General features: G+C 32.7%; 2 protein-coding genes across 2 annotated transcripts in view; both read right to left on the bottom strand.

The window, feature by feature from the left end:
* Positions 1–2,893: 2,893 nt before the first annotated feature.
* Positions 2,894–8,905, bottom strand: SOCS6 (suppressor of cytokine signaling 6). Its single transcript, XM_051970532.1, has one exon. The coding sequence runs from the start codon at positions 8,893–8,895 to the stop codon at positions 7,288–7,290; it is 1,608 nt and encodes a 535-aa protein (XP_051826492.1). The 5' UTR covers positions 8,896–8,905; the 3' UTR covers positions 2,894–7,287.
* A 9-nt stretch (positions 8,906–8,914) lies between these two features.
* Positions 8,915–13,581, bottom strand: part of LOC127547125 (uncharacterized) — a 92,543-nt gene continuing 87,876 nt past the window's right edge. The window contains exon 6 of the mRNA XM_051973957.1: positions 8,915–9,012. Coding sequence (XP_051829917.1) covers positions 9,000–9,012 — 13 coding nt within the window. The 3' untranslated portion in view covers positions 8,915–8,999. The remainder of the gene's footprint in view (positions 9,013–13,581) is intronic.

The following is a 13,581-nucleotide window of genomic DNA, read 5'->3' as shown; positions in this document are numbered from 1 at the left end:
GACCCTTGGTCTAAAGCATGGATTCTTAGACTTTTTCTACTCCAGAACCTTTTTTGTCCAAATTTGTGATATTGGGTATATAAAGTAAGTATATAAACCAAACACTTACTGATAATAAATCATAATTTTCAGTTACAGGATCATGACCCAGTTTAAGAAGTTTTGCTTTAGAGGATAAAATGCTGATTCCTTTACCTGGCATAAAATACATTCCATATTCTGATTTCAAACTATCTTTTCTTATTTCATATTACTCCTTTTCTCTAATATCATGTTTTAAAAAAGTAAATCAGTTACTACATGCTTGCCAATCTCATCCTCAAAGCCATAAGTAGCATAGGATTCCAAGGGATTTGGTCTAGGATGGGATGTTAGTTGGGAGGCATCTATTTCTCTGAGGACCTCATGACTACTACTCCCTAATGGTTATTACTATTTCTATAGCTTGCCTCTTGGTCCATGAATAGCACAGCTACTGCTCTCTCCATATCTCCTTCCTTCTCAGAGTACCTTTCTATCCCAATACCAGAAAATGTAAAAATTGGATCTTACTCTTTTCCTGGACTCTAGAGTTTCAATGTCCCTGCTGTCTGTTGACTCATCTCGACCTAGGGAGGCTTCCTGCTATTAGAATGTTTTTCTTGTCCTTTGTCTTATCCTACAAAGAATCACAGAATCTGAAAGTTGGAAGAATACAACTGATAGATATAATCTACTTCTTTTGGTATGACTCTTTTCCATTTATGAGTAGAAACCAGAAAGCAGATGAGTAGGAGGCAGTACCTTGAAGGAAGCTAGAAATAAAACAGGTGAAAGTGAAAAGAGACACCATTCCAAGGATAATGCACAGCCTGAGCCAAGGCAAGAGACAGGGGACAGAATATCAAATGCTGGGAATAGTAAATTATTTAGTTTGCTTGGAGTAATGTGGAATAAACAGCAAAAAAATCTAGAATCTTCACTAGGAAATAAACTTTAAGGAAATCATTCTACCCTGGAGGCAAAAAAAATAATGAAAATTCTTGAGAAAAGGAATACTATAGTCAGATTTGTTCTTTAAGAACATTATTAGGAAATAGTTTAGAAAAAATAGTTTGGAGATATGAGACTGGAAGCCAGAATCCCAATTAATTGCAATTAGTCCAAATGAGAGGTGATGAGGCCTGAACCAAGGTGGTGACCATATAAGTACAGAGTTGACATATGCAAGAAACAGGAAGAATTTATGAAAGCTGGCAACTAACTAGAATGTGGGAGGTAGGATGTTATAACACCTTTCTGCTGAATTCAGCAATTTAAATGTCATTAGAAAACTTGGAAGGCATGCTTTTAGTAGACCAGGAGGTAAGAAAAGAGAAAATCAAGTGCTATAAGAGGCAATAAGAGCTAAATTGCTTTTTTAAAAGGACTTTGGATGGGAATGTAGAGTAACATACAGAATGATCGTTTTTTAAGTAAAGGATTTTTTTGGATGAAAGTGATAGGAATGTTTGTAGTTAGAAGAGGAAGATCTATTAAATTAGAAGTTGACAGAAAGGCTAAGCTATACTCAAGAGTTCTATAGGAGAAGTTGGCTTTGGCAACTTCTGTCTAGGTTGGAATGAATCATGGAGAAAAAATGGAGAGCGATTTTGACTAATAATTGAAGTTCATAATGAATGGGTTTTATCTTCACAATATAATACAATGATGACAGAAAATGGGTAAGGAGTGATATATTATTTTAATTCATTATCAGCAAAGTATAGGTTAAGACAAAGTAGAACTAGTTATGTATGACCGGCATGTGGTTTCTGAAGAGGAAGCAGACAGATTTCATGAAGTAAAATTGAGGCAAAAATTTAAAAGTTTGCAAATGTACGATTCACCCATAAGACTTGTGCTTTATGCAATGTTGGTAAAGAAGACCATGGTCGGGAAGGCCTCCTAGGAGAACATGATAGTATATAAAGAACTGGAGTCATTAATATTTTTGTATCATGGACTCTTGACTGTCTGAGGATATGGATTTTCAAGATCCAGTAGCACTAGCTGTCTTGCTGTTCTTTGAAAAAGATACTACACCCCCTCTTCTTTGTATGCTAAGGATTTAGTATTATGTATGGGACATAACAGGAGATTTAAAAAGGTTTGTTGAATAGAAGCATAAAATCTATATCATTAGAAAGGAAATGAATTATATTAAAAGTTATCAAGATATATTTACAAGCCTTGAAGTAAAAATTCCCTATATACCAGATCTATAGATGATTTGGGGTCTTAGTCTCAACTTTAATAATTGCTGTATGGCCCCCAAACTCAAGTTAGTTTTTGAGGCTTCAGCTCCTTATGTATGATATGGGAGTGTTATTTCCACAATTTATGATATACGGTGATAAAAAATCATTGTTCTTCATAAAATTGCTTTGCCCCCATGTTTTCTGAGCTAATAAATTATTTCATAATTTTGTGATTCTCTCCTCCTAAAAGTATCCCTTTCTCAAATTTTTATAGGATTTTGACACTTTGTTCTTATCATATTCTACCTTGCTATTGTATGTATTTTAATGTATCTTATTACCCTTAGAATGTAATATCATCAGGAGCAGGACAACTGCTTGTTATCTTTGTTTGATTGTACTTGATAATAAAAGTTGCATGTGAGAATGTCCTTTTAACTTATTAAAGCTAGCACCCAGTCTGTCTTTCCTGAATCAGTCAAAAATTTATTCATTTATATGCTCCCTCACCCCCCAACCCCTTTTCTTTCCTTTGTGTGCACTTCTCATTCAATGAGGCTGCAGTGGAGAAAGACATATTAATCTTAAAGAAAATCCAGTTGGTTCCCAAATATTTTTTACTCATATATATTCTGAAAGACGCCATTTTTTCCTTTCAATGAACAAAATTCTCCTTTTCTTAAAATATCAATGGTGATTTTATTTTTCCTTTTCCAATAAATGAAAAGTTGTTAAGTTTAAAGGGTAGCTATGGGGGGAAAAAACAGTAATAAGCTTACTCATAGTAAGTAATGAGCTTACTTACAGTTTTTTAAACTATTTTTTTCTTTTTATCTAATTTTCTACAAATGAGGAGACATATTTACTTTTCTATACAAATAAGAACTAAAAATATAGTTGACTACATTTCATCTCAAGTTTCCTGATAAGACGCATTTACAAATAATTTTGGCAACCACACAAGTTAAATTTAAAATTTGCTTCATTCAGATATTAAAAATAGAATACTAAGCAGATTATTTTGTGAATGAAACTTTTATTTACACAGTGTATCTAGAAGCAGATACATAAGTTCTTATACAATTATTTTCCAAAAATGTGCAAGAAATTACTATAATTTTGTTTACAAACCAAAACACATATTAAAATCAATGGACTTTGGATAATTCTCATTCTGTGGTGTGCTCAGTACAAATGGTACACACCTGTTTTGAAACACACAGAAAAGTGTAAACTACAGCAATCTGGATTGCAAGTATTAATTTCATGGCACTCCATCACCATTATAAAATTTCTTTAATCCAACATGTATACTTAATATAAAATTCTATAAGAATTTTTCATGATCTGTGGGTGTAGAGTTTGGAATACTTTTCGGATACAGCAACTACACAACATTTTTTCATGTTATGATTAACTATTAATAAAAAGGATGTTTATAAAAACATTCTTTACAGGATTAAAAAAGTATTAAAAGAAACCAAATTTGCGATTACTACCGTACCAATAATTTTAGTTTAGGATTTAAAAGTTATTCCTGGAACATGGGATTGTTCCTTATTAGTGTATTCAACAATACTATCTATTGCTGGTAGTGTGATTCCATTTTCAAATTCATAATTCACACACTATGAAATGCAGTTAGGAGTAAAATAAAAATTATTCTTCTGAATCAGTCATAAAGTAATATCTCTTATCATGAAAACTATGAAATATACAGTATTTTAAAATTGGTATTTCTGAAAGCAGTGATCTTAAGAAAAATATTTAGACTTTTGTGGCACCAGCAAAATTCGAGACATTGCATATTCATTCCCTACTTAAGACTTTACTAATTTCCATCCTGTTTTAATAATACTGGCTCAGCAATAATAAAGTAATGTTTAATGTATAATTTATGTTATTCATCATATTCCAATAATTTAGCCTTTTGGCACATTGTTTACTTTAAAAGCAAGATGACCGATCTAAATGGCTGGTTCAGAAATTCTAGATTTAAAAATTATTTTTTATTCTATAGTCATTTCCCAACATAAATTGCTTTCCAAACTTTAAGAGTATTGCACCAAGTAGAATGAGAACAATTTTTCCTTTATGATTTGTTTGTTTTTTAAGATATCTTCAAGTACTTTTGAAAGCATTCTGTTATTTTTCAATTTACACAGGAGTGGCTGGAAGTGTGAAAATACCTTTTGTCATTTAATATTCATTTTCTTCCCCTATTATTATTATTGGCAAAAATTGATACAACTTTACTATTCACTTTTTTCTGATAAGCAAAGATTTTGCCAGCAGAGGCTATGTCTGTGTGTCGTACAAGTGATTATTTGATATAGTTCTCTAAAGGTCAATCAGTTTAGGAAGAGAGGAAGAAAAGCAATCAAACTGTATCATGCAAATACAATAGCTAGGTAACTGATGGCTTTGTTTTACCATTTTCAATCAGCCTCTTTTAATATCACAATACCTTTCTAGTTATATTGTATTACCTCAATCTACAGTGACTGAATAGATGCAATGCACTTCAATTTCCATCATGTTTATAAATTACATATTAGTTTCTTGGCATTTTTTTTTTTAATTTCGAGAACATATTAACAGTGATTTCAAATTAGGTCAGCTTGAGGGATAAAATTATTTTAAAATATTATTTTATGTTAAGGACACATGTGAAAACACATCAACAAGTGGCAATAAGAATCGAAGATTATTTGTATTCCAAAAACACAAAAGAGAAATATAAAAACATTTAGGTAAACCAAGCAAAAAAAAATATATATATATATAAATTTAATTCAGAATTCAACGACCAGATCTCAAACACAGTAAATATATGAAATCATTTCAAAATGCAGGTTTCAGATTATGTTCAAAATTATTCCATGTGACCAAATTGAAACATAGTCACTGGTCGCATCTGTGGAGGAGGCCTAATAAATTGGTATCTCTGCAGTAGGATAACTAAATATGTTGCTTGAAGAGGAAGGCATTGTCAATATTTTTCTAAAGAACTTCTTTGCATTATCTTTATAGTAATGCTATCATCAACAGGAATTTAGCACCAGACTTTTTGTATCAATCTAAACATGATGTTTAAAAATCCATCCCCTGGGGAGAAAACCATACATTATAAGAATAACATTACCTTTCATGAGTTCAATAACTTTTTACTATTATTAACTCAAACTAATGATGAATATTTAAATTATTAAAATCAACTCCATTTTATTAAGTAAAATATATTTTAAAGTAAAGAAAATTAAAGAGACTTCCCACCAAGGTACAATTCCATAAAAATTAGATACCATCCTTTTCTCACTCCAGGTAAAATTTAATCATATAGCATGGGTGTCTTTTCTGGGGTAAAATCTTTGCAGTTCTTATTTTCCAAAAGCAAAGAAGAAATGAGGATGCAAGTTTACATAAATACATCTGACTGACAAAGTCAGTAAGTTCTACATTAAGAAGGAATAGGAAGAGGAAAAGATGATAGCTTAAAACAAGGAGAAAGCCTCCAAATCATCTGATAATGGGTTGTTTCTTTAAAACCTTTTTAACTTGGAAAAAGAAATCAAGTTTATTATACGCAATTCCAAAAGAGTTCATTATAATACCAAGTAATGATAAAACAATAGACATGGCAAACTGAGGGAAGGAGAACTGAAAGGGAAATAATTCCTCATTAAGAAAAATCATTTTACTTGCTACAAATTAAACATTAAAATACCTATGAAGGAATAAACTTCTCAAAGTAAAACATTTTAAAAAATTAGATTCTGGTGCTCTTTAAAGAAAATCAGAGTATAGGGTCCATGAAAGAGAAGTATTTCAGAATAGCAAATGCTGAATTCTTGAGCCCAGATTGCTGAATTTAAAAATCGCTTTCCTAAATGGCATTAGAAATGAGAAGCATTAGGATCTCAGTATTCCTGATATGGCCTTGCTATTTCTTAAACACATATACCTTACACTTCTCAAAATTTATCATCTAGTGAAATTGTGTATAAATCAAGGACTTTTCCTAATGACATGTGGGAAAAAAAATCACCCTAATTTCAAATGCAAAATGATATTTAAACTTTTTAAATCACTTTTAGAATTGAGATATAATCAAATTAATGAGAACAATTTGTATAATTCAAATTCTAACTAAGAAAATATCAAACAAATTAAATCACAAATAAAACATTTTTTTGCCAGAGGGCAATGCAGGTAACATAAAAATGGATGTTGACAAGATCCTTTGTGATCTATTATCATGCAATATTTCTTCAATTACTAGATCTTTCATGGTGAAATTTTTGTTATGCCAAATTGAGCTTGTCTTTAAGTAAAGAAGAGGTCTTGTATTCTATATTAATTAGTACATACTTATTTTTCAAGATTTTTTAAAAGAATGTCATTTTTTGGAAGCCAAACAAACCATAAAATGAAAATGGAAGCAATGAAGTATTTACTTTCTCAAAAAAAAAAACAAAAAACTAAGAGATACTTAATAAAAAATGACTGTTTCAAAAGATGCTACACTGTTCCATTGATCTAAAGTTAAGCAATTTTATACATTCCAAATTAAGAATACTTTTTAAAAACATAAGGTATGATGCTTATACCAATCTGCATTTTTTTATACTAGTTTCTTGAAGATTATCTTTTGAAAATGGGTCTTTTTGAAGAGACAAGTAACAAGTTTCATTCAATTTTACTTATGGTTGAATACACATGAAATGTGCTTTTAATGCATAAAAATCACAGTGGATAGCAGCAAAGGATTTTGGGGAAAAAACAAGTGTAATCTGACAATTCACATTGCGATTATTCTGCACATTGATGAAAGATTTCACACTCCTAAAAACCTCAAGATTTTCCCTCTAAAAAACAAAAAATAAATGTAAGACACCTTGCCAACATCTCCCCATTCCCAAACAAAACAATGCATTACTTTTGTTTACACATAAAACTGAAATAGTTATGGCAGCAAAAGATTCTGATAACAATGAAAGTTTGTAAACCGTATTTCAATTTCTTTTTCTTGTTCCCAAAGTGCAAGATGCAAGATTCCCATAAACTTTCAGTAGTGCTTTTCTTGTAAATAATCCTTCATTTTGTTTGGCAAAGGCAGTTTTTGAATCAAGTCTATTCTGGTGTATTGACGTATAACAAAACGACACAGGTACTGCAATGAACGTACCTGCATGAACCGTGATACAGGATTGGTCAGTCTGACGGGGTAGGTTGCAGAACCAGGCAACCGAGACCGTGAATAGCAAAAAGCTCCATTTTCAGAGTCCCTGATTGAATGTTCAATTAGATCAACTATAGAAGTATGCCCTTCTACATCTGGTTGTTCATAAAAGCTAAACCTACCATTTGAATGTTCAATCCTAGTGTGAAGTGTTTTACCATGGGATCGAAAGCTCAAGCTTAATAGATAACGGTCATCAGAACTATCGCGAACAAGAAAAGAACCATCGGGCACATTTGCCAGCTTTCCTTCTGCCTCCCAACGTGTAATAGGTCCCCAGTACCATCCCTGTTTTGCAAGCTTTTTCAGTTCCTCTGTAAGACTTGTCACAACCATAGGGCCACTATTTTGTACAGAGTCATAAACTCTTCCAACTCCAGGAGCAGTGTTGGGATCAAAATTCAAATGACAATGCATACTTTCAGACACATGTGTATCTGTGCCATTAAGTCCACTAAAGTTCCTTTGGATTTGATTATTCTGCATTGGAGGTAGCAATGGTGAGAGTGGAGGGACATCGCTGTGATTAACTCTTGGGCTTTGCAACATGACTCCTGTGGTGCCAATCAACAAGCCATTAACTGCCTGATCCACAAAGATATCTGGGGCAACTACTATGTCCTGGTCTACCTGACTCTCATCCTCATGGAATGAGTTCCTTCCTACTTGAGAAGGAATAGCTGAAACTTCCATGGGAGAGGAACTGTCCAGACAATAACTACGTGATCCTTCCAAAGGATACATTCCCTCATCTAAAGGCACAGTATACTGAATGTAGTCCTGAGGCATAAGTCCAATAACTACAGGCACATGTTCATCAATGTGAAGATGCAGGTCTCCATTTTGAGATTCTGTACGTTTTAATGCACTGTTTTGTTCTTGGAACACACTGTCAGACTGCAAATCATGAAAATCTTTTCGAACGCCATTCAGTGCTGGGCTTGGATTAGAAGAGTGAACCAAAGCCTTGACTCTTACTTCCATTTTGATACAGGTCTCCTCTGAATTTGTTGGACGAAGAGGCCATGGAGTAGGACTATAATGATGACTACGAAGGGATGTTGACCTTAATGGTCTTTGAGCTCTTACATCTTTAAAGACTATTGGGGCTGATGAAGAAGAAAAAGTGTCCTCATCTGCAGAGTTCACAGATGGTGGGCTGCCCTTGCCTTTCTGCTTTTGCTTTGCTGAAAGTCGCCTTTTTAATGTACCCATTAAGCTTTCACTTTTGGATCGATTTTTCCCACTTTTCTCATCTTCACTATTGATTTCACAGCTGGCCAAGTCTTTACCATAGCAGCTACTAAACAAGGAATCATCTTTTCCAAAGTCAGTGGTTAGTGATGGTTGCTGTACCACCACAAAATCATTCTCTTCCTTACTTTTATTCAAGTTGAAAGACTTCCGAAAGGTCTTAAGACTAATTTTCTTCATTATGACTAGTTACTAAATCCAGATGATCAATTATTTTTTGATATGCTCTTCCCAGAATGTATAATACCACTCTATTCATGTGTTTTCTTGGCTTCATTTAACTGTCAGAGCCATTTCCTATAAATTAAAAAAAAAAAAAAAAAGGTTAGTTTCATATAAGTTAATCATATTCCAAATTTTTCTAACCATTATTTATTCATTTTTAATGGCCCACTAAAATGCCTTTGTGTGTTGATAAAATAATATTTTACACAGTAAATCCAATTCTATATACTATTTCAGGGTTCTTGTGAAGATAAAATGATAGTATCTTTAAAGAGTTTTGCAAACCTTAAAGGACTATATAAACATAAGTTATCCTTATTTATTATTGTTATGCAATTTGTTTTGTATATGAATTGACTTTCTCCTTTTCCAAATTATGTCCTGTATTTACTGATTCACCCCTTTTAACACCTTTTCCTCTTTCTTGCTTCACTTACTAGTTGAGAAATAAAAATATCTTTTCTTTGGACAATAAAATTTCTTCTCTTTTAAACATAATTAAATCTCTTTTCTTTCTTATTTTCCCTTTTAATTTTTAAAAAAAGGTACATAGGCCAAATCTCTCATCCTTTCTTTCAGGAAGTAGTGGAGGTACTGTGGAGAAAAGACCAAGTCAGAGCATGAAGATTAAAATCCTGCTTTGCATTATTACTAATTCTCAAAAAGTAACCAAAAGCACATTCCACATATAAGATCAAATTCCATCTTCTTTATAAAGGAAGGATCTGACAATAAATAAAGTTCCTATTGAAAAATGTCACTGACATATTCTTTAGTTCCAACTCAAAATACAGAAGCTTTGAGCATGGGGTCCCATGAAATTGCCCAAGTCCCAAAGTTCAAGAAGAGTTAATGCTACTGGATAGATTTTTTTTTTTTTTTTTGGCGGGAGGTAATGACTTATTAAATATTTTAAATGGGAGACCTTTATGATCTACTTCAGTATAAGGAATATCCACACAAATGAATTCAAATGATTTAATATATGTTCTGCAAATCAAAAGCATTATATAAATGCTAGTTATAATTTTATTATTTTAGGTCCTTTAAGGATAAAGGATGAACATTTAAATTTTTCAAAATTTAATCTGTCTGTCAACACTAAGAGGTCAAAGAAAATTAGAAAAGACATTAAAAAATAAGAAAAAAGAAAAGAATCAGATTACCATTTCCATCCTGAAATCAACTCGACTTTGTGTTCTGCTGGCCAAAGATACCATTGCTTTCTGGGACAAGAGCTATGTAGTACAGCAATAGTGCTCTATGCACAGAGTCAAAAAAAAAACCTGAGCTGATATCCAGTTCCCAATGCTTACTAGTTATGTGAACCTGCATAAATCATTTAGCCTCTTTCTGCTTCAATTTCTTCTTTTTTTTAAATTATAGCTTTTTATTTACAAGTTACATGTATGGGTAATTTTACAGCATTGACAATTGCCAAACCTTTTGTTCCAATTTTTCACCTCCTTCCCCTCATCTCTGCCTCAATTTCCTAAGCTGTAGAATGAGGAAAATAGTAGCCCTTACATCACATGGTTGTTGTGAGGATCAAATGAGACATATGTAAAGTGCTTAGAAAAATGCCTGGCACATAGTAGGCACTAATTATTCCATAAAAATGAAATACTAATTATCTCTTGTTTATCAAAAGGCAATGGAGATTCAATTGGAGAACATGCATTTTCATTTTGATACGAACATAATCAATTTGATGACCATTTAAAATATCTAAGCTTTTCAATATGACTACAATATACATGATGCACTTTTATTTTATTTTTGTCTTTCCTCTTTCCAATGCCTAGCACAAGGTTTCACAGGACCATTTACAGAACCATAGCTCAAGAGTTGGGAGAGATCTAAGACTTGCCTAATGTAACACAGGTTAGTTACATCAGTAAGATCTGAACTGAGATTGAGTATAACCCTGAATGAAAAAAATAAATGGACTTTTGACAAAGGAGACTTTTATGTATCTGTAATAAAAATCTAGAATTCAATGGAAATTTTTATATAAAGGATCCAGAAAAAGTTTAAGGAAAACATTAAAAACTTAATTGAAGTCAAACTGGTTACTTATATTATATATGAAAATGTTATCAGTAGTCTTAAAATTGTCATTACTTTTTTTTTCTTTTTCTTTAAATAATTTTTTATTGACAGAATCCATGCCAGGGTAATTTTTTACAACATTATCCCTTGCACTCACTTCTGTTCCGACTTTTCTCCTCCCTCCACCCCCTCCCCCAGATGGCAAGCAATCCTTTACATGTTGAATAGGTTACAGTATATCCTGGATACAATATACGTGTGCAGAACCCAACAGTTCTCTTGTTACACAGGGAGAATTGGGTTCAGAAGGTATAAATAACCCGGGAAGAAAAACAAACATGCAAGCAGTTTATATTCATTTCCCAGTGTTCTTTCTTTGGGTTAAAGAAAGCTGCTTCTGTCCATGCTTGATCAATTGAAACTGAATTAGCTCTCTTTATCGAAGAAATCCACTTCCATCAGAATACATCCTCAAACAGTATTGTTGTTGAGGTATATAATGATCTCCTAGTTCTGCTCATTTCACTTAGCATCAATTCATGTATGTCCCTCCAGGCCTCTCTGTATTCATCCTGCTGGTCATTCCTTACAGAACAATAATATTCCATAACATTCATATACCACAATTTACCCAGCCATTCTCCAATTGATGGGCATCCATTCATTTTCCAGTTTCTAGCCACTACAAACAGGGCTGCCACAAACATTTTGGCACATACAGGGCCCTTTCCCTTCTTTAGTATCTCTTTGGGGTATAAGCCCAGTAGAAACACTGCTAGATCAAAGGGTATGCACAATTTGATAACTTTTTCAGCATAGATCCAAATTGCTCTCCAGAATGGCTGGATGTGTTCACAATTCCACCAACAATGTATCAGTGTCCCTATTTTCCCACATCCCCTTCAATATTCCGCATTATCTTTCCCTGTCACTCTAGCCAATCTGACAGGTGTGTAGTGGTATCTCAGAGTTGTTTTAATTTGCATTTCTCTGATTAATAATGATTTGGAGCATATTTTCATATGGCTATAAATAGTTTTAATTTCTTCGTCTGAGAATTGTCTGTTCATATCCTTTGACCATTTATCAATTGGAGAATGGTTTGATTTCTTATAAATTAGAGTCAATTCGCTATATATTTTGGAAATGACGCCTTTATCAGAACCTTTGACTGTAAAAATGTTTTCCCAATTTACTGTTTCCCTTCTAATCTTGTCTGCATTTGTTTTGTTTGTACAAAAACTTTTCAATTTGATATAATCAAAATTTTCTATTTTGTGGTCAATAGTGATCTCTAGTTTTGCTTTGGTCATAAAATTCCTTCCTCTTCCACAGGTCTGAGAGGTAAACTATCCTATGCTCTTCCAATTTATTTATAATCTCATTCTTTATGCCTAGGTCACGAACCCATTTTGACCTTATCTTGGTGTACGCTGTTAAGTGTGGGACAATGCCTAGTTTCTGCCATACTAATTTCCAATTTTCCCAGCAATTTTTGTCAAATAATGCGTTCATATCCCCAAAACTGGGGTCTTTGGGTTTGTCAAACACTAGATTATTAAAGTTATTGGCTGTTTTGTCCTTTGAACCTAACCTATTCCATTGATCAACTAGTCTATTTCTTAGCCAATACCAGATGGTTTTAGTAACTGCTGCTTTATAATATAATTTTAGATCTGGTACAGCTTCATTTGATTTTTTTTTTCATTAATTCCCTTGAAATTCTTGACCTTTTGTTTTTCCATATGAACTTTGTTGTTATTTTTTCTAAGTCATCAAAATAGTTTTTTGGGAGTCTGATTGGTATAGAGCTAAATAAATAGATTAGTTTAGGTAGTATTGTCATCTTTATTATATTTGCTTGCCCAATCCAAGAGCATTTAATATTTTCCCAGTTGGTTAGATCAGACTCAATTTGTGTGGAAAGTGTTTTGTAGTTTTGCTCATAAAGTTTCTGATTTTCCTTTGGCAGATAGATTCCTAAATACTCAGTAGTTACTTTAAATGGAATTTCTTTGTAATTCTGACTGTTGGGTTTTGTTAGTGATATATAAGAATGCTGATGACTTATGGGTTTATTTTGTATCCTGCAACTTTGCTAAAGGTATGGATTGTTTCTTATAATTTTTTAGTAGAATCTCTGGGGTTCTCTAAGTATACCATCATATCATCAGCAATGAATGATAATTTGATTCCCTCATTGCCTATTCTTATTCCTTTAATCTCTTTCTCAACTCTTATTGCCAAAGCTAGCATTTCTAATACAATATAAAATTGTCATTACTAAGGTAATTTGAAAAAAAGACTGGGGCTCAGTTACATGAGATAGGGCGATTCTAAAAAGCAAAATTGAGTAGGAAAAGGTAAAAGAGAACAATTATATTATGAAAATCAAAAAAAAATTATATTATAAAAATGAAGGGAAGAACTAATACAGAGGAGTTGGAACCTTATTCTCATCTACAATGAAGAGGAAACAACATGTACATCTGGAAGGATGGAGAAGTTTTCAAAGCCTGTAAAGAGCAAAGAAAAGTGGAGAACATGGTGGGAGAGGGACTTTTAGAGGGTGTGTGGATTGGGATTTGG

Source organism: Antechinus flavipes, chromosome 1 (assembly GCF_016432865.1).
Source record: "Antechinus flavipes isolate AdamAnt ecotype Samford, QLD, Australia chromosome 1, AdamAnt_v2, whole genome shotgun sequence".
NCBI classification, from domain to species: domain Eukaryota; kingdom Metazoa; phylum Chordata; class Mammalia; order Dasyuromorphia; family Dasyuridae; genus Antechinus; species Antechinus flavipes.
The sequence above is the reverse complement of the archived record's forward strand: the minus strand, read 5'-3'. Positions and strand labels throughout refer to the sequence as shown.